The sequence below is a fragment of the Triturus cristatus genome, chromosome 7, assembly GCF_964204655.1.
Source record: "Triturus cristatus chromosome 7, aTriCri1.1, whole genome shotgun sequence".
Lineage (NCBI taxonomy): Eukaryota > Metazoa > Chordata > Amphibia > Caudata > Salamandridae > Triturus > Triturus cristatus.
In genome coordinates this window covers 1,196,075,947-1,196,095,260 of record NC_140590.1, presented here as the reverse complement: position 1 = coordinate 1,196,095,260, position 19,314 = coordinate 1,196,075,947, and the positions used below count along the sequence as shown (strand labels likewise).

Here is a 19,314-nt window from a genome sequence, read left to right as displayed (position 1 = left end):
AGTTCACAAGTGAACTCCTTAATTTCGAATCAGAATATCAGAGATGGGAAGGTAGTTAGACATGTCATTGATATCTTCAGTAGGGACAATTAGCACATTAAAAAACATATCTGGCCCCTTGCCTTGTTGTAGCGGGTTAGTGAAGATTTCTCTTTGTGCAGGGTCAATTGCTTTAATCTGGTTATTGAAGCTGCTGACTGCACAAGGCAGTGTTGGGGTACATGAAGATGTGATGCCCTTTACTGTTCTGGTTACTGCTTGCAAATCTATCAGGGTTAAAGTTACGAAGAACAGTGCACTCTCGGGGAATGGTAGGCTCATCTGTGCTGGATGATTTCATTTGTTTGGGAAGTAAGATGACATTGTCTCCCAACTTTTTGGACAGGGTATTTAAGTCCTTTTTATCTACTCTGGGGCACTGTTTTCTTTGAAATCATTCATGGGTTGTGCCGTATTGCTGCTTTGAAATGCATCGTAGCTGGTATGGTACACATTCTTTTGGCGCCTCGCTGCTTTATGGTAACAATTGCCATGTATTTTGCAGAGTAATCTGTCTATATCAAGTTCTGATTTCTGCCTGTGTCCTTCAGGTACCCTGTCTTGTCTTTTCTGCGCTGCTAACTTTGCTGTACCCCTTGTTGGCTACCTTCCATTCCATTCGACACTGGATTCCTTGAACGGAGCCCCTATGTCTCATTTGTTCTGTTTAAAAGCTGCTCAATCGTTCACTCTGGAGCACAACATCGAGTTTGGTCAAACACAAAGGTATTGTGGGATGTTGCTGAGGCCATGTTGGAGTGGTATATACTTCTGAATCTTAGGTTGCTAAAGAATGCCTGGAGCTGCAATTTAAATTGTGAATTTACAACTTGGAATCTGGGTTTGAATCCTAGCCTCTACCGAGCATCATGTGTTTATGGACAAATCACATAAACTTCTTGCGCCATACAAAATATGTAACATAGTCTGGTTCTGTTGTAAAGTTCTTTGATGCCCTTGGGCTAAGTCTGTGCTAAATAAAACTGGGAAAAAACTTCACATCTGTTGACAACACATTTTTAGGAGATTGCACGTAATTAGGGTATGAATCGACCAGAATTGTGGAATTATCTGAAACTCATCAATTTCCGTTCCAAATGTAGCAGCAAGTTATGTGCTTGCCGGCTGGTGCGTCAGGTCATTCTTTAGATGGGTGGAACCTCAAATGAACCACAGAAGAGACAACATATTGGAAAAGTTTGTTTAAATCATAAATGCCTATAGCTACAGATTCAAAACAGTAGCACCCCCATGAACCTGGGGTGTGTCTCCCTGGGCACAAACCAAATCCTGGATATAGGATTCCCAAATTATTACTTCTTTCCAAATAGCAACAGTAATCAAAACTTAATCTTTTGGTAGTTCAATGTATTGCTTGTTTATTCGTCACAAGACATAAAGTGATTATTCAAGTCGAATTGTGGTGTCAAAACCAGATGACTTCGATATCCATAACGCATTGTTACATCATCTTCAGTCGTAAACATGAATTCAACTCATTAAATTGTCATATATCCCAATGCATTTTGGGCATTTCGCCCTTCATCAGGGGGTAAATTCGAGTGATAGTGAAGACCTGTTTCCATGACTATAGCTTCAGATCTCATAGAAAGATAATCTTACAAGCCAATGGCAGAAAACGTAGGTCATATTCAGAAATTCATCCAAGAGTGTATATGATGGCCAGCATGTTGGAGTTCTGGTGGACTAGAATACATCCAAGGAGTAGATGTTAAAGGCTATTTCAGATTTTAAGCAGTGCTTACTTTGTAAAAAAATTAGTGCTGGGGCTCTCGTCAGGAGGCCTCTGAAGATTGCAACACCTATTGCCCCTGCTGCCAATAATAGTACCACACAATTACTAACCATCAAACTTCTACAAGTGAAATAATTCAGAGTATTCCAGTCCCCCAAAGCTATAAGAATGGCCAGGGAGACAGTTATTAATAGTTTTTAAAGTATATTGAATTAATAAACAATCGTTGTTCTGCTCATCTCTGATTTACTCAAACAGCACCACCATGTGGCAGACTGTCATAAGTGCCTGTGTTAGCAATTAAGTGCCGGTGCTGAGCACCGGAAACCACCAGCACAAATTAAGCACTGATTTCAAGTAGTAACACGTTTTATTGGCATTTGAACTCAACCCCACAGCACAAACTCTTGTTTAATAAGAATAAATGCAAAAGGAAAAAAAGTTCTCTCTCCCAACCTCACCATTCCAGCTGCTTTTAGTGTGAAAGTACAAATAGGAGTTCTGAGTTTAAGAGTTTTTAAAGAGTCTGGCAGGAAGAGCACCATGGGAGCTGGGGGACAGAAATTGAATACAAAATGAACGTGTAAACGGTATAGAAGATTGAATAAGTCATGGTAAAAATAAAAGAGCTGGAAAAAAATACAAACAGAACTGATGTATGTAGACTGAAGTTGAGAGAGAGAGAGAGCAGGAGCCTAGTGAGAAGAAAGCCGAAGTAGCAAATCCTCTCTGTACGTTGTGGTTCGCTCCTGTCATGTGTGGCTTACAATGTGAGGAGACAAAGTAAGACTTCAGATTTTTTGTTTGCGGAGTTCTACAGTGTTTAGACACAACGGAGGTGGGAAGAGAACTTCCGGCATAAATGGAACGTCGCAAAGAAGAATGTGGGAGTAAGATGGAGGTCTAGGGGCAACGGGTTTATAGGCTAGAAGCAGAAACGAACTAATGATACTGCACTCATGTGCATTTCACAATAATGAAATATTCCTTACCTGAAAATGCCCAGGTGCTGTGGAACCCTAAAAACAAAGAAATGTAAATTAAATGTAGGTTAATTCAGGATATGGGGTACATTTTGAATACACAGACCAAGTGTTATTGCTTTGGTGAGCATCACTCCCTCTCGTGTAAGGAATTATTACAAAACGTCATAACAGTGAGACAAGTGTTTCTTGAGATATTGTGTATTTATCATATAACGTGCAAAAATGATTATAATTTCTATTCCCAATGAGAGGCCTATAACCGTAGAACCACAGCTCCTCTTAGTAACGGCCAATATTAATAATATCAATAATTAAAAAGTGACATTATTTGTATCTGCTTTTAGATTGCTGCTCATCAGGAGCGGCCCGTGCAGATAAGAGCAGTGGGGCAGTGGGGACGGGTGGGGGGATGGGCGGGATCGGACAGACAACCGTGAGGGAAAATTAAATGAATAATTAATTTTCCCTCGCCGTCAACTGCCAAAATCCCCCCCCACACCACGCACCACGCACCACCGCTCTTACCTGCACAGGCCACGGCTGCTGCTCACCAGAGCTAGAGCGGCCTTCCGGGACATTGGGCAATCAGGGGTGATCAAGGGGGCTACAGACTCAGACCCTGCTTTCTCACAGCTGTATACCCTTCCCATTGAGACCTGAGACGGCAACCGTTTGAAGCACATCCATTACTAGAGCCAGTGAGCCCCAGCCCAGTTACCGCTGTTTATATTGCTCTTGGCTGCCATGGTTGGTGGGTGAGGCACCGCTGGCTCCCCAGCACAGATGTGTCGTTTACAGAGTCCACTACCTCTGGGAAAGCTGCAGCCCTTGCCTGTGCCCATCAGCCACAGGCACACAAATGTGGACCCAATTCACAAAGAGCCTCTGCACTCGTGGGGAAGGCTCCGCACTCATGCCGGCATCATTGCGGAGATTCTGCCACGACTGCCGAGCCTCCGCCACAAGAGTGAAGGACATCTAACATGGGCTTCAATTGGAATTCCATAGAGCATATTATCAAGCCCATTAGCGCCGTTTTAGCTGCAGTTTTCTACCGCTAAAGCGGCGATATTGGGCTTGATAATATACTCTATGGAATTCCAATTGAAACCCATGTTAGATGTGAAGGACATCTAACAAGGGCTTCAATTGGAATTCCATAGAGCATATTATCAAGCCCATTAGCGCCGTTTTAGCGGCAGTTTTCTGCCACTGAAGCGGCGATAATTTTATCGCCTGGCTTGATAATATGCCCCTAAATACTTCATACGGCATTCTATTTGAGCCAAGAAGGAGAAAATAATTTTGAGTTAACTTGTAGATTTCTTAAATAGTAAGCCATCTTTTTGATGAGAGGAAGTACCATGGGGCATATTATCAAGCACAGCGTTAAAATTATTGCCTCTTAGCGGCAGAAAACTGCTGCTAAAGCAGCGATAATGGACTTGATAATATGCCGCAGAGAATTCAAATGGAAGCCCATGTTGACACCAGAACATGGGCTTCTATGGGAATTCTCAAGGGCATATTATCAAGCCCATTATCGCCGCTTTAGCAGCAGTTTTCTGCCGCTAAGAGGCAATAATTTTAACGCTGTTTCTTGATAATATGCCCCCATATTTTCCTAAACCCTGTGTTTACCCACTTTTGTACTATTTTGGATGGCAATTTAGTCCCTGATTCCAAAACGAGTTATGACAAGGTTGCTGCTGCATTAATATAAGGGATAGTGTACCTCCTAAAGAAATCCCTCAGTTTCGGAAGGAACCACTGCATACTCTTATATCGGACGTTTTAGCCTGATTTAACAATTTTTAGCACATTACCTATCTGATGCTCTGTGCAAATCAGCTGCATAAAATAATTCGAAAATATTCCCATGTGGAACTTTGCTTTTAACCTGGACAGCTACTGTGCAGAATAAGTGAAATAATAATCCCTGAGATTGGGGGCGCCAACCCCTTTCTCTTGTTTCTCATATAAAGTGCTTAGTGCAACTCTGGCTATTTTTTGTTTGCCAAAAAGAGGACATAAAACATAGACTCTACCTTTTAAAAAAAGAATACAGTTAAAACACATGGGATAGTGGAAAGTAAAAAGTTAAACAGCGGAAGAATAGACATCTTAATCAAGGGGACCCTCTCCAAAATGGTCAAAGGGGGGGAGATCCAGCGTGAAAATAGAACTTGTCTTTTTAAAAGTAGCAAATAGAGGTTAAGATCATATAAATCCTCAATACGTGATGAGAACCTTATTCCCAGATATCTCTTTGGATGCGAATTCATGCATGAGACAATATCTGCATGCAGGACATCTGGGTTGCACCCACTTGATAATATTTCGCATTCCTTTATTATTAATTTTCTAACCTCCCAATCTCTCGAACTGTGCAAAGATCTCAGATCCATTCTCCTGGGCCCCCTTACTGTTGTCAAGGATTAACATAATATCATCGGCATGTAGTTTTATTTTTCCCATTTGTGGAAGAGGTAGACTAATATCCTCATTTTCCATTATTCCTATTGCCAATGGTTTAATAAAGTAGGCAAATAGAATAGGGCATAGCGGACAGCCCTGCCGCGTTCCACGCAAGACCTTTATTTCTCCCGCCTCTGTTGTCTTAACAGTAATATTGCCTTCTGCATTACGATACATCATTTGTATCAACTCCGTGATCTGGGACGGTATACAAAATCTTAGTAGTACACAAAATAATGTTTCCCAGGCCACGGGGTCGAATGCTTTCTCAGCGTCCAGGAGGAGCACTAAGGCAGATGTATTATTAGTTGGGAAGTAATCTAATGCTTCAGCCAAATAATGTGTGTTAGTCCCCAGCTGCCTCCCAGAGATGAAACCATTCTGGACTAAATGGATTAACTTTGATGCGATTAAATTAAACCTATTAGCTAGACGTTTTGTGATGATTTTATAATCCGTATTTATTAGTGTGATTGGGCAATATGAATTTGGGTCCTCCTCATCCTTCCTCTTTTAAAAAAAACTAACAACATTCCCCTTAATTTATGATGTTCGTATAGGGCCCCCCTCTAGCATTCTATTGGTGACCAGTAAAAAATATTCGCTTCTACAAAAGATTTTCAAAATTCTGCAGGATGGCCATCTGGACCACAGGCTTTACAGTTTGGGAAATTCCTGATAACCTCGACCAATTCTTCTTTAGAGAAGGGTCCCATGATATACGTCCCATCTTCTTCAGATAGCACCGGGATATTCTGTTCCGCTAAAAACCTTTCAAGGGATTCTTTATTGGTTGATTGATTTTGAGTATAAATCTGTTGGTAATGTTCCAACATAATCTCCCCCACTTTTGCCAAGTCCTTACACCTGATACAAGTAACGGGCCATTTTTAAACGTTATTCCGATTATTAGCTGCTTGCTCATGGGTCTGCCAAGCTAGAAACTTTCCAGTAAAATTGCTTTCCTTGTATACTTTTTGCGTTTAGGCACAATTTAGTGTTTCGCATTTTGCATAATACGCCTTGCTTAGCACCTGTTTAATCTTCTCCAGTCTTCTTTTATTTGACAGCTACTGATTTTTTAAGAAACATTCATAGCTTTGCTGCACATTCTTTTCTAAGTTTGCTTTTGTAATTTATACTTTTTAATGTTTTCAACGTCCTAACCTATCCCTAGCCCCTGGATACATGCCTTTAAAGTATCCCATACAATACCAAGGGGAGCCGTACCCTGGTTTAATAATAAGAATTCCTTTATTTCATTTTTGCAAAATTCCACCCAACCTTCCTCCTGTAGGTACTGCTTATTAAAAACCCAGGGCCTAGAGTGTACTGGGGCTTTCCCTATCTCGAACTCTAGAGGGATAATGGCATGGTCTGAAAACCCGTTTGGTAAGATTTGTTGAGTGTTAAATACCAGAGCCCTGCAGAAAAGGAAAAAATCAATACAAGAGGAGGTGTGGAATCTTCTGGAAAAACAGGTATATGCAATTTTTGTAGGAAAGGCCTCCCTCCAGGGGTCAATTAATCCCAAAGCTTTACAATAGTTATGGATAACTTTAAAGGTTTTGGGTTTTAACTGCCTCTTTAATTTAACTGAAAAGTCAATTTTCGGGTTTTGCAAAAAGTTGTAGTTCCCGCCTATGATTACTTCAGCGGGAGTTTGCAATAAGAACTGGAATAACTCCTCATAAGGCATGGCATTATCTTCAACTAGGGCATAAAAATGTACAAACGTCAGGCGTCTTAACCCCACCATGCAGCTCACCCAACACCACTTTCCGTTTTTATCACTGGAAAAATTTACCACTTCAGCACCAAGCCTTTTCCTCACAAAAATCGCGGTGACCTGGTGTGCTACCTGAGAGAAAGAGAAGCCCCTATATACTGCCCAGGTTTTAAACAGAGAGAATTCTGACAGTTTCCCCATCGTAATATGAGTTTCCTAAACTAATATCACTGATGGGTTCTCAGTTTTGATCCAAGTTTCTATAGCCCACAGTTTTTTTTGTTAATGAGACCCTTGACATTGAACGAGATTACCTTCAAAGTATTCTTCCTTGTCATCTTATCGATCTAGGCCGAATGAAATCCAGAATTAGCAATGGCTAGATCAACAATTAATCCCTTGAAAATAATACAATTGGGTTTAATTGAACCAGGCACCTACTCTGTACCTTTAGTATCCATTCTGCACTAATCCCCATCATTATGCGGGATAGTAATAAAATCAATGCAGTGGTAATACCCTCTTTTATTGAAAAAATAAAATGTTGTGTCACTACCATTTATGCATGTAATTGCAAATTCGGATCTCTTTTTGCTAACCCATTCACCCCCAACCATCACCAACCATCCCTCCCCCCTTTTCCCTGACCTTCCCCCCTCCCTAAGCAGCAGTGAGTGGATCGCTCTCTCACTCACACCTGACATGCTTACCACCCCCATTCTGGCTGGCACAGTGACCTTGCGCCAGGATTTATCTGCCTTCCTCCACCAACCTAACCCCGTCAGGGCATTCATAGATAGAAGGAGAAAAAAAGAGGTTTCAGAGATTCATCCAATACCAATCAGAGCAACAATATGATCATAACTCCAATTAGGTAAATAGTAGAAACTTAGACTTGTGAAGATGCATCGATTAATTAGGACTTAATAGAAATTTGCTGTAGGAGTTCCTGTGCCTCAGATACATCACAAAATAAATGGAATTGCCCTTTCACCAGCACCTTCAGTTTGGATTGCAGCGCAATCATTGCCTGGACGCCCCGTGCTTTGAAAAGGTAAAGCATTTTTACAAACTCCTTCTTTCGTTTGGCTGCGGATGCTGACATATCGGGGAATATGCGACATAGAGGTACTTCTGGTACATTGAACTGTCTCTGTTTAATAGCTTTCGTTACAACTTGTTCTTTCACCCGATAGTCTACAAAGTTGACAAGAACTGTACGAGGAAATTTCTGACTTGGAGACTGATGTGCAGACACACAATGAGCTGTTGTTAATATGGGGTCCCCAGAGTATTTCGGAAGAACACGTGTTTTAATAAAGGCATCGACCCATTGGAGTGTTTGCTGTCCCTCCAGACCATCTCGGATCCCCACAATCTAGAGATTGGAGCGGTGGGAGTGGTTTTCCAATTCCTCCAGCTTGAACTCTAATGAGGATTTTTGTTTTTCAAATATAGCAACCTTTTCTTGCATTACGACAACTTGATCTTCTAGCTGTGAAATCTGGTCCTCCGCATTTTGAGGCTTGCCGGTATTTGAGCCACAGTCTCCTTAATTTTGAGAGTCTAACATATGAAGCTGCAATCTCTGCTTTTTGTGAGGCTTTAAGATCCCTTATTTCCTCCAAGATAAGATTGAGCATAGACTTGGTATCCTACTGCATAATGAGTGGTGGATCTCCAGGAGGTGAACCCTCTTGTATCAGGCCCGGGCCGATTTCACTTTGCGCCTTTTCGCTTCCAAAAGCATTTTGCTTAGTTTCTCCTGGCAGGCATGGAACTACAAACATTTGCACAGGTGAAGTTGATAGTTGTAAACTGGTGGAATCAGAGCCCAAAGAGAAAGTGGTGGTTGTCCGTTAGGGTTGTAAAGCGACAAGATGCAATTTCTCTCACTTCTCCAGATCTATGCCGGGACTCCAACGATATTCAAGCCGGATGTAGCCTTCGTGAATAAAGGATATTCTATAATTCCCTTGGACTTTAAAGTGCTAACATCTTGTCCCTCCCGCTCCTGGGAGGTCTCTGCGGGGCTTATCCGGAGTGGTTCTTTAGTGTTGTTGAGTGAAACTGCATCTACATCTGGGCAGAAACCACGGGGGGTATTTACAGTCTCCTGGTCTTCCTCCTGGCTATAATCCTGGTGTTGTCCTAGAATACTTGTGTTGTCTTCTTCTATATTAATGGACACTGTGCAATCTTTGCATGAAGAGGCTGTGCAATTAGCGTGTATCGTTGCTTGTCCTACTTGTTTTTTACCTCGTTGAGTCAGGACCGAAGTATCAAAGTGAGTTGCAGCACCTGAAGTTTTGGAGTGGCTTCGCATTTTTAGCTACTTCTTGTGTTTTGCTTATATACTTTTAATAGGGATTGCTTCTCTGATAGTAGACAATGCTGTCTTACAAAATACCTCTTTTAGAAATGGCAAGTAGATGATTGAAAACACCCTGTGGCCGGCCTAGTGACTCCCGACCGGGCATGCTCTTCAGCAAGCAGAGCATGTGCACTTACTCCCCCGGTGGGAAACCTGGCGGCCACTGCTGCGAGGAGAAGTACCATAGACTCACTTGTCTTCCTTATCCTTTCAGACTAGGTGAACAGGAGGTAGTTATGCAAAAGTGATCATTCTTTAGGAATCCAAGCCGGGTGAGAGACAGGAAGCTCCCGGCAGTAGACTGAAATTACTGCTGTCGCAATGGCATAGTCTTAGCCTGCCGCCCTACTTGACAGAACCGAAGACGCACCACATCCTTGCCACCATGCGTTCACCCGTCGAGGTCCATTTTCCCGCTACGAGATGACGAAGCTGTGATTTGGCGCATCTCCTTACACCCGACAGCCATGATCCACCATCAGGGGCATGCATCACAGAGCATAGCACGTAGCGCCTTGACGTGGCAGAGGAGGAGCACTGGAAAGTTCTGCTGAAGTTCACCATCCCAGATCAATCTGCACTCGTCGCGAAGGCTCCGCAGTCATGCTGGCATCTCCTCAATGAGATTCTGCCATGACTGCGGAGCCTCTGCCAAGAGTGCGGAGGCTCTTTGTAAATAGGGCCAGATTGTGTTTAAAAACATTCCATGGTTCTTAGTAATGCTGTGCTATATAAATACTGTTTACAATACTGAATATTGACAGAATTGACCAACAGGTCATGCTCCCCCCTAAAATAGCTTTCTGCCTATCTGTTGATTTAATAAGTATACAAAACAGTGATGGATGGAAAGCTTGAATTAATTTGAGCCACTGGTAAGCACTTGGCCTGCTACCCAATCCATTGTTAATCTGCACACCATGCCACCTCAGTTTGGACCCAACAGTATGCAAATTGGTCCTGACCCTGCTCCAATGGGAATAGACCAGCCCAAACGGCCAAGCCAGGTCCTTCCTGAACTGGAACACATGTAACCCATGACCGGTTTTGCCCTAGTTATGGGTTCATCGGCCTGGTACATCTTGGTTCCAGTGACACAGTGTGCATGGGACCCATGTTTGTGCACGTCTCAGCATACCCATCCCACTTAGGTCCTAGGATGCTTGATTTTGGTCCAGGGAGGACCAGGCCTGGCAGTTCGGGCTGGACTGTTCCCATGGAGAGCAGGATCAAGATTAATTTGCATATGGCTGAGTCCAATCTGGAATGGCATGGTGAGCAAAAAAACTATGGATTTAGGCCCAGATCTGTGACTGGGGCCAGTGTTTGGAATTGTTCAACATTCCGTCCATCAACATTTCTTTTTGAATTTGCCACCCTAAGTGGGATGGGTATGCACAGATGTGGGTCCTATGCTCGCCATGCCACTGGAATCAAGCTATACTGGCTGAAGGTGGGTGATACCCCAAAACAGGTCCTAGGATGCTTGTTTCTGGTCCAGGGAGGACGTGGCCTGGCAGTTCGGACTGGACTGTTCCCATGGGGAGCAGGGTCAAGACTGATTTGCATATGGCAGGGTCCGAACTAGAATGGCATGGTGAGAAAAAACAATGGATTTTGGCCCATATCTCTTTTTGGGGTTGAATGTTTGACATTGTACAGGATTCCATTCATCAACTGTTCTTTTTGCATTTATCTGATGAGTTAAAGAGGAATTAAACACTAATGTCAAAGGCTTGACATCACTGGCTGTGCATCAAGACCCGAGCTACAACAAGCACTGTGAGTCAGTACTACCCTGTTCTACATGTCCCACAATTTATTATTTCATTTTGTCTCAAGACTTTCCCCATAAAATCAAGATTAAAAATTAAAGCATTAGTATAAAATGACAGATGGAATGATAGTAACTTCTAAAATGTTTCAGATATGTGTTAAAAACAAATACCCAGAAGAGAAAATATTTAAAATTAAGTTGAGTTGATTCACACACTCGCCTCGCCCCACACAGAGATGAAATACTGTTATGATCTCAGGAGATGGGCCACTTTACTCATCTTGTGGTTCCATCCATTTCGCGCCGCTGCACTCTGTTCTTGCCGCTACTACGGTACTTGGTTTTATGAAGTCTTGTGCATAGTTTCCAAAGTTTATTCAGAAATAATTCCTCCATGCTAGGCATAAATAGATCTTGTTCCCAAAGGAGAAGCGGCTTTGCCATTGCTCTGTCTCTAACACCCTTTTTTCTCATCCAAGGAGCAATGCTTTGTTCTCAAATCGCTTAATATCGTGGCAAATTAAGATAGATGTTGTAAACTTTCAGGGTGTGTCAAATAAGGTTTCAAAATATCCCCCATTTTCAAGCTCCATCTTACCTAATTCTTTGCCATTGGCCACACATTACAAACATCCAACTTTGCTAACCAGTCACCAGCATCTGTGCATAAGGTTGTTGATAGTTATCAACAGTACATACATCCTTCTAGCCAAGTCACACTATGTTTCCCAATTGGAGCTCTGCATTTTTCCCTGTGGGAAAACTCCTGAGTCTTCATTGTTTTTTCAGATTACTTTTTTCCTCTTGTTTAGATGGACATCCAGATGAATCCAGGCCAAGATTTACTATGATTTGGCATCAGAGTAGTGTCAACTTTGTGGCAAAGTCTCGATGCAAAATCATTTTTGCCATTTACTAAGCCACGCTAGGTCTCTTTCAATGGTTTAGTAAATACAAAGTAACGCAATGAATTGCATAGCGCTGCTTTGGGTTACTTTTCGTTTGGGTAGGTGTTACATGTGTCAGGGATCAGGTGCAGCGGCGCCTACATTGTGGAATCCCTAGTACAAAACTACAACTCCCATGATGCTCTACGGGGGGAGGGGATAAAGGCGCTGTGAACGCGCGGGCCAGAGCGTGTAATTCTGACGTTGTTCCCGTCCTCGATTGGTAGTGGAATTGCGGGCTGGTTCTGGAAGCTTTGACCTGGCCGTGCGGAGACTCGAAGACGGTTTCTGGGACTGGAGAAAGTCGCGTCCCGAACTGTGAGTAGCCTTGTGAGTTGGCCGCTGCCTTTCACGGGGTTTCTGGGATTCTTTTGGAGGTTATCGGAGCGGAATACGGCGAGCGGCTGCCACGTATTCCCGAGTAAGGAGAAAGGGACACTGTTCTCCTTTCATCTTCTTTTCTTTCCTTTCCATGGCATAGCGGAGTACAGCGGTGAATTGGAACCGCATGCTACCGTGGGTGTCCTGTGACTATTTGGCGGGACTGCAGAGGTACATGAGAGACATACAGCGGTGAAGGAACCGCGGACTTCTATGGTGGTGTACAGGGTTGGCATCACATCAAACCCAGGGGAAGCATAGCGGAGTACAGCGGTGAAGGAACCGCGTACTTCCGTGTATGCTGGGGGCTCCTTTTACGAACCGTTTTCGGCTATTCCAAGACACTCTAAAGATGTGTGCATTATAATAGTGACTAGGACAAGTCCCCCGCAAATACCTTGGTCTCTTGAACCGTGGATTCTGGGGCTGGAGAAGGAAAACGGTTTGTCTTCTCTGCTCTCAGACATTCGTAATTCACTCCTGCTTCATGAAAGCGGGCCTCTGCAGAGGGTTTTTTTCCTTGAGTCTGCACCACCGTTTGCTTCAGAGGAATTAGTGCCTGGGGGTACGTGTGTATGAGTACCTGTTTTTGCATGATTGCATGGCTTAGGGGAAGTACCATTAATACTTGTAGTGTCTCGTTGCAGATATGGTGCTCATCGACGGACGTTGGGGTTACTCCGTTGGATGGTAGACGGCCTTGTCCCTTCCCAGGTACATCAGACTTCTTTAGCGAGACCGAATGAGAGTAGAAGTTATCTGCATAATTATTATATCTGTGTTCTTTTATGTTACAGGTTCTAATTCCCCTGCTGTCCCTTCCCTATCCTTTCCCTCGCCTGATCCCTCGAACACCCTGTCTTATACCCAGGGGTGTTGGTGATATCAGGAGGTGGACCTTTTTCTACTGCCGCTGGATCCTGTGGAGCGTATCCTGACAACATGCGCGGAGCATGAGAGTTCCAATGTATTTTGATTCATCCCCAGATTCACAAAGACTCGTAAACCTGGGTTGGTGCCAAATTGGTGCGCCTACCTCTAATCTTTATTTTTTGTCATTACTTTGTCTTTGGATTCTTTTTGTACAGGAAGGTATCTCTTTCTGCACACAAACAATAATTCCCGTAATGCAGGCAGCACACTGCACTAACACAATCAGAGAGCAGAAATGCTCCTATCTTTGTAAATATGGAGCATTTCTGCTCTCTTCCTTTCACGCAATACAGGACAGCAACTTATTTGCTAGATTGTGTTGCATGAAATAATAGTAAACGTGTCCCCAAACTTTCGATATTGTATGCACAAAGATCTTGAGTATGAAATTAAATAGTCATTGTTTATTCAGTTTTGAGATGCTCTCCTCATAAACTATTGATCAAATTGTCAATACCAGTTGTCTCCCATTTCACAACATGCATCCCCAGGCTATTCTGTACCCTCTTTTGAGCTGACTTGTAAACAAAGTCAGCCTCGAGAAGAGAGGGGCATATTTACAAGAGCTTATTGCCTCCAGAACGTCACTTTTTGTGACATTCTGGTGGCAATAAGCCGTTTGCCTTATTTGCAAGGTAGCGTTAAGCCACTTAACATGGCGTAACGCCACCATGTGAATGAGGCCCCCTTTCATGCAGCACTTAGCGTGAATGGGGTGGGCAATGGGTGTTGCTGTGGGCGTTCCACCGCAACACTCATTGCATTTTGACGCTGCTCCCTATTTACAAGGGTGGCGTAAACATGGGGCCGCGCCAAAAATAAGACTAGGAACAACCTAGTCTTAACATTGCAAAAAATTATAAATCTCCCCTCGTTTTTGCTGTTTCCATGTGTGCTGCATTCTGCAGCACACATCGATACAGCAAAACGTCACTGGTGATTATACATGTGCAGGAAGGCGTCCCTTTCCTGCACATAATCAATCATTACAAAACGGAGAGTTACAACTTCTATGTGTGCTGCATAAAGCAGCACACATAGAAGTTAAAAATCACCATTACTGATTGTTTATGCGCAGGAAGGGACGCCTTTCTGCACGTGAACAATCATTCCCCATAATGCAGGCACTTTTGCACTATGGTGCAAAGGTGCCTGCATTGGCGCTGGGCAGCTAAATTTAGCGCCAGCGCTAGGGAAAACACAGGGGTGCACCGCATTCTTGTGAATACAGCGCACCCCTGCGTTTGGAAGTTTGTAGGCTAACGATGCGTCTGCGCAGCGTTAGCAGTCTTGGCTTAACACCGCGCTCTGTCAGTTTCCTTGTAAATATGCCCCAATGTATAGAAAGCCTTTTGATAATATCCACAGGTTTCCGTACTGCTCTTTCACTTGCTCCAGCGATGGATACATTTCTGTCCATTCCCCAAATGTTGGCACCATGTGCCAAATTATTGTCATATTTGCTGTCAGAACTTCGTCTACATCTGGAGAAAGAGCATAACCATGTTTCCCAGCATGCCTGAAGACCACGCTGCCTGCTGCTTTACTGTTCACTAAATTAATTATTATATTAACAATTTTATATCTTGCAAACCCATTTGTAATTTATCAAATGTCCAAATTACTTCTGGTGATAAATAAAGGTTGATCAGTGTAATCTTTCTACCTGGCCCGATCATTACTTAAAGGCAGCCTCCAATACTAAACCCAACTCAGGCTGAGAGTGTATGTAGAGCCGCTGTGGCCTACCTGACTTGTACTAAGAGTTCACAGATCAACACTGGCTGCACCTTGGCAGTGATGAGACATTGATTAAAAAGAATCAAAAGTTGCTTATGGCTAGATAGATATCGTTCCCAGTTTCTTATATACATGCATACTGATGGCAATGTCACAAATAATGTAATCCTTAACCCCAGCAGTGAGATGAATGCGGAACCCTGCGATATTCCAAAACAACATTTTAAGTCAAAACAAAGTCCTCGTAGGATCTGTGATAAAGAACTTTGAGCCACTTCATAGAATGGTGACCACAGTAGTGCATCATGTCGGTGTTTCAACTGTTCACATCATTAGTAAAGCTTCATCCGGAGTCTACAAATACTCTCTGATAATTTTACCATTGTTTATGCACCCTATGATGTCTCTCGTTGACCCTTAGACGTGTTATTTAATTTTTGAGGTCATCTGATTTTATTTTTCTGACCTTTAAGAAGTTATTCCTCTTCCTTTACTTAACTTTTCTGAGATCAGGTATCTAATTAAATGTGGAGGAAGAAAAATGTGAGCATTTGGGATTGATAAGTAAAATCTTGGGGTAAACCACAGCCTTTGCTGAAGCCCATCTCTCTGCTTTGTCTCCTCTTTCACGATCTCACTCCCATGAGTTCATTTCTGTGGGAGGAAATAACTAAATAACTGATCTTAGTTTAGCCACAAATCTGTGGGCTTGGTAATATGAAGTTTTATTTGAGCAGAAAGTCCAAATTTCTGAAAGTTAACACCATGCTGTGCCACTATGTCTCTTAGAGATGAGTAACAGAGCAGCTTAGGTACACGTGCAAGTGAAAATGGGTAAGTGTCATAAAGAATTAACAACACATACAGTAACTAACGACTTCAGCTGGATGCAGTGATACTCAGTGGTTGGAATGAGCTGTTGACTCTTTCATAAACCATAGTTTTCATTTTGTAGCAATCATGACAGTTTTATTATCACTTGTGAATGTGTTAAGGGTCACTAGACTGAGTACCAATCCCCATCCCGTTTGATCCTCATTCTGAAAATCTCAGAAATCACAATTTCGATGGAAACTGGGGTTCCCAGCCGATTCCAAGGACAGCCGTGACACTGCATTTGTGGGTTTCTGCAGACACATTTTGCCAGGTTAAACATGGCGGAATAAGTGCCCGAAAAACAGCCCAAAACGTTGGAATTGGCATTGAAAAGGGCGTGCTGCACGGATTCCCGTATGCAAAGGAAAACACTTGGAAAAGTCCATAAATTTGGCATCCTAGAATAATCGGAATGGGGAATTCCTGTGCACTGACCCTCATTACTTACAATGAGGGTCTTTGCATTGTAATTGGAGATGATGATGGGGAAATTAAGCGTATACATTACTAAGCCAGGTGCAGTTTATTCATTAACAGAGCTACATTCCCGAGCACTCTACTGACCGCCGACTCCTCAAACATTGCCCGCGACTAACTAAAAGTACTGCCATGCTGTACCAATGGTAGATTGTGTGATAAAGGAGTAGTGCTGGAAATAGGAAAACATGCTCTGGGATCACACAGATTTAGGGTGCTGGGATGGCTTCAGAAAAAATGGGGGGTCATGAAAAGCCAAATTTTACTGTAAATTTACACATTTATTTAAAACAAATAAACTCAGCTGGAAAGAAATTAGCAAATAGGGCAAATATGATAGTACCTCTTACTCATTGTCACAAACAATCTGCATTTTAGAATTCTATTTGAGGTTAAGACGCCTGCTCCAGAGATCTTTGTGAACATGGCAAGTTCTCTGGTGGTCAATGCACTCACTGGCAATATCTGTATGGAGTGTACTCACAACGTTGACTCACTGGCATAGAGGGCTAATGTGCCTGCTGCGTAGCACTGGTTATAATAGGCAGATTCACAGGTTTGTATTTTATGTTGATACCTTAGTGAGATGCTGCTTCTGTTGCAAAATTCCTTGCAAAAGCCCTAGCCAAGGGGGGGCACCAACTTGCTTATATCGTGTTTAAGGAGAGAGCAATGGCGGTGGAGCTAAAAATATGGGTAAACCATACAAAAAAGGCACTTCTCTACACTTATGGGCCTTTGAATGAGTCCTTGTGTTGGACCCAGTTCCAACTGAAATGAAGAGCCCTAAGTCACCCCCTGAAGATGGGTACGCTAACAACAGAGCACACAACTGCAGCTGGCCCGGATCCAAGTCAATAGTAGCTGCCGGGTCTAAGATTTGAATGGATTCCGCTCATTTCCAGCTCTGTATACAAGCGTCAAAGAAGAAGAAGAACAAAAATATGTACAGAAGACGGCACTTGGTGTTATTGGCATCCAGTGCTTAGAAATTAAAAAGTAAGCAAGGTGATATCAGTAAACAAAGACTTGAGGACATTATGATGCATGTAATGTATAGAGGAAATGTTCATTTGTTCATTTCTTTAATGTTAATAACTTACCTACACAATCACTCTACAATATCAGCTTTGTATAGTGTCAGTCCCACATATACTCCACTTTAACCATATGTACACAATATAAAGAGTGAATATAAATAACACTCATTAAAACCAAGAAAGACGACTGATAGGGATGGGATCATCAAATCAAATCAAATCAGGTGTTTGTTATGCGTGACTACTCACCCGTAAGGGTCTCAAGGCGCTAGGGGGAGGGGGGAGTCGCAAGTTGCAGTCCATCAAGGAGGGGGTCTGTCGAAGAGCCAGGTTTGGAGGTTTCTTGCGAAGATGGGGAGCGATGTTATTTGTCTGCTGTGGAGCGGAAGGTCATTCCAGGCTCTGGCCGTGCGGAAGGAGAATGAGCGGCCTCCCGATCTGGTCTTTCTGGTGCGGGGGACCACGTCGTAGTAGAGCAGGGCTGATTGTAGGGTCCTTTGGGGTGCGTGGAATTTGAATCGGCTATTCAGGTATACTGGTCTGGTGTCGTGGAGGGCCTTGTGAGCGTGGGTTAGCATCTTGAAGTGACTCTAGCCTTGATGGGGAGCCAGTGGAGTGTGCGCAGGTGCGGGGAGATGTGGCAGTGTCTTGGCAGGTTGAGGACCAGTCTTGCGGTGGCGTTTTGGATGTTCTGTAGCTTGCGGGTGAGGTTTTTGTTTATTCTGGCATAGAGTGCGTTGCCGTAGTCGAGCCTGCTAGTGACCAGGGCGTGAGTGACGGTCTTTCTGTGTTCGAGGGGGATCCATTAAAAGGTCTTATGTAGGAGGCGGAGGGTTTGGAAGCAGGAGGACGAGACGGAGTTGATCTGGCTGTCCATTTTGTGCTCTGAGTCCAGGATGATTCCCATGATGCATGCGTGGTCTGTGGGGGTGGGCGGGGGACCACCAGGTGTCGTTCCAGGCATCTGAGTTTGGGCCCATGATGAGTACTTCCGTTTTGCTGGTGTTTAGTTGTAGGCAGCTGTTTTTCATCCATGTGACGACCGTTTCCATGGTCATCGTTTAATCTGTCTGCAATACTCATCAGGCAGAAACATCTCTGGTAACCATATAGTTACGTACGGTATGACATTGCAACAGTTGATAACAAAACTGGTTACCCTCTGTTGTTAAGTCATAAAGGCGTGCCAGGCCAGGCTGCCAGGGCTCTCTGAGAGCCTGCCAGTGCAGTTCTGCTCCTCTGCTTTGAATGAAAGCTGAAATCACATCTGCAGGAGGGGGAAGGAAGGCAAGGAAGGTGGTTGGATTTGGTTAGGGATTGCTGGTAAGTTTTTATTTTATTTTTTTATTTGGGACAGGGAAGAGAGGCTGTGTTATGTATGGCTCTCCCATCACTCCTCTGCCCCTGCGTAGCAACTGAAAGGTGGGAAGATGATTTCGGGGCCATACATTACATAGAATTATAGATTGGGAAAAAAATGAATTACGGGGATGTTTTTCAACTCTGAGTGACATCAGAGAACTCGAGCTTCACTCTCCTTGTCTATTTGATGTCAATCAGGGCCCCTCCATGAAAACACCCCATAATTCACTGTTACCCATCTATATTCTATATATTAGGCATTTTTTCTTGCTCGTCCGCAATGTAAACATTTCCAGAAGTCAGTAGAATGTGTGGCGGGTATACTACTCATATCTGTAAATAATTTTTAGATATGGTGTTTTTTAATATTTAAAATATATGTGGGTGTGTGCGTGTGTGTGTGTGTAATATACATACTC

At 43.2% G+C, this 19,314-nt stretch overlaps 1 protein-coding gene across 2 annotated transcripts in view; it reads right to left on the bottom strand.

Annotated features, from left to right (window-relative positions):
* Positions 1-19,314, bottom strand: part of LOC146811586 (serine protease 27-like) — a 99,886-nt gene that overhangs the window by 33,256 nt on the left and 47,316 nt on the right. For both annotated transcript variants that reach the window (XM_085618560.1, XM_085618561.1), the window contains exon 2: positions 2,788-2,814. In XM_085618560.1, coding sequence (XP_085474686.1) covers positions 2,788-2,814 — 27 coding nt within the window. The remainder of the gene's footprint in view (positions 1-2,787; positions 2,815-19,314) is intronic.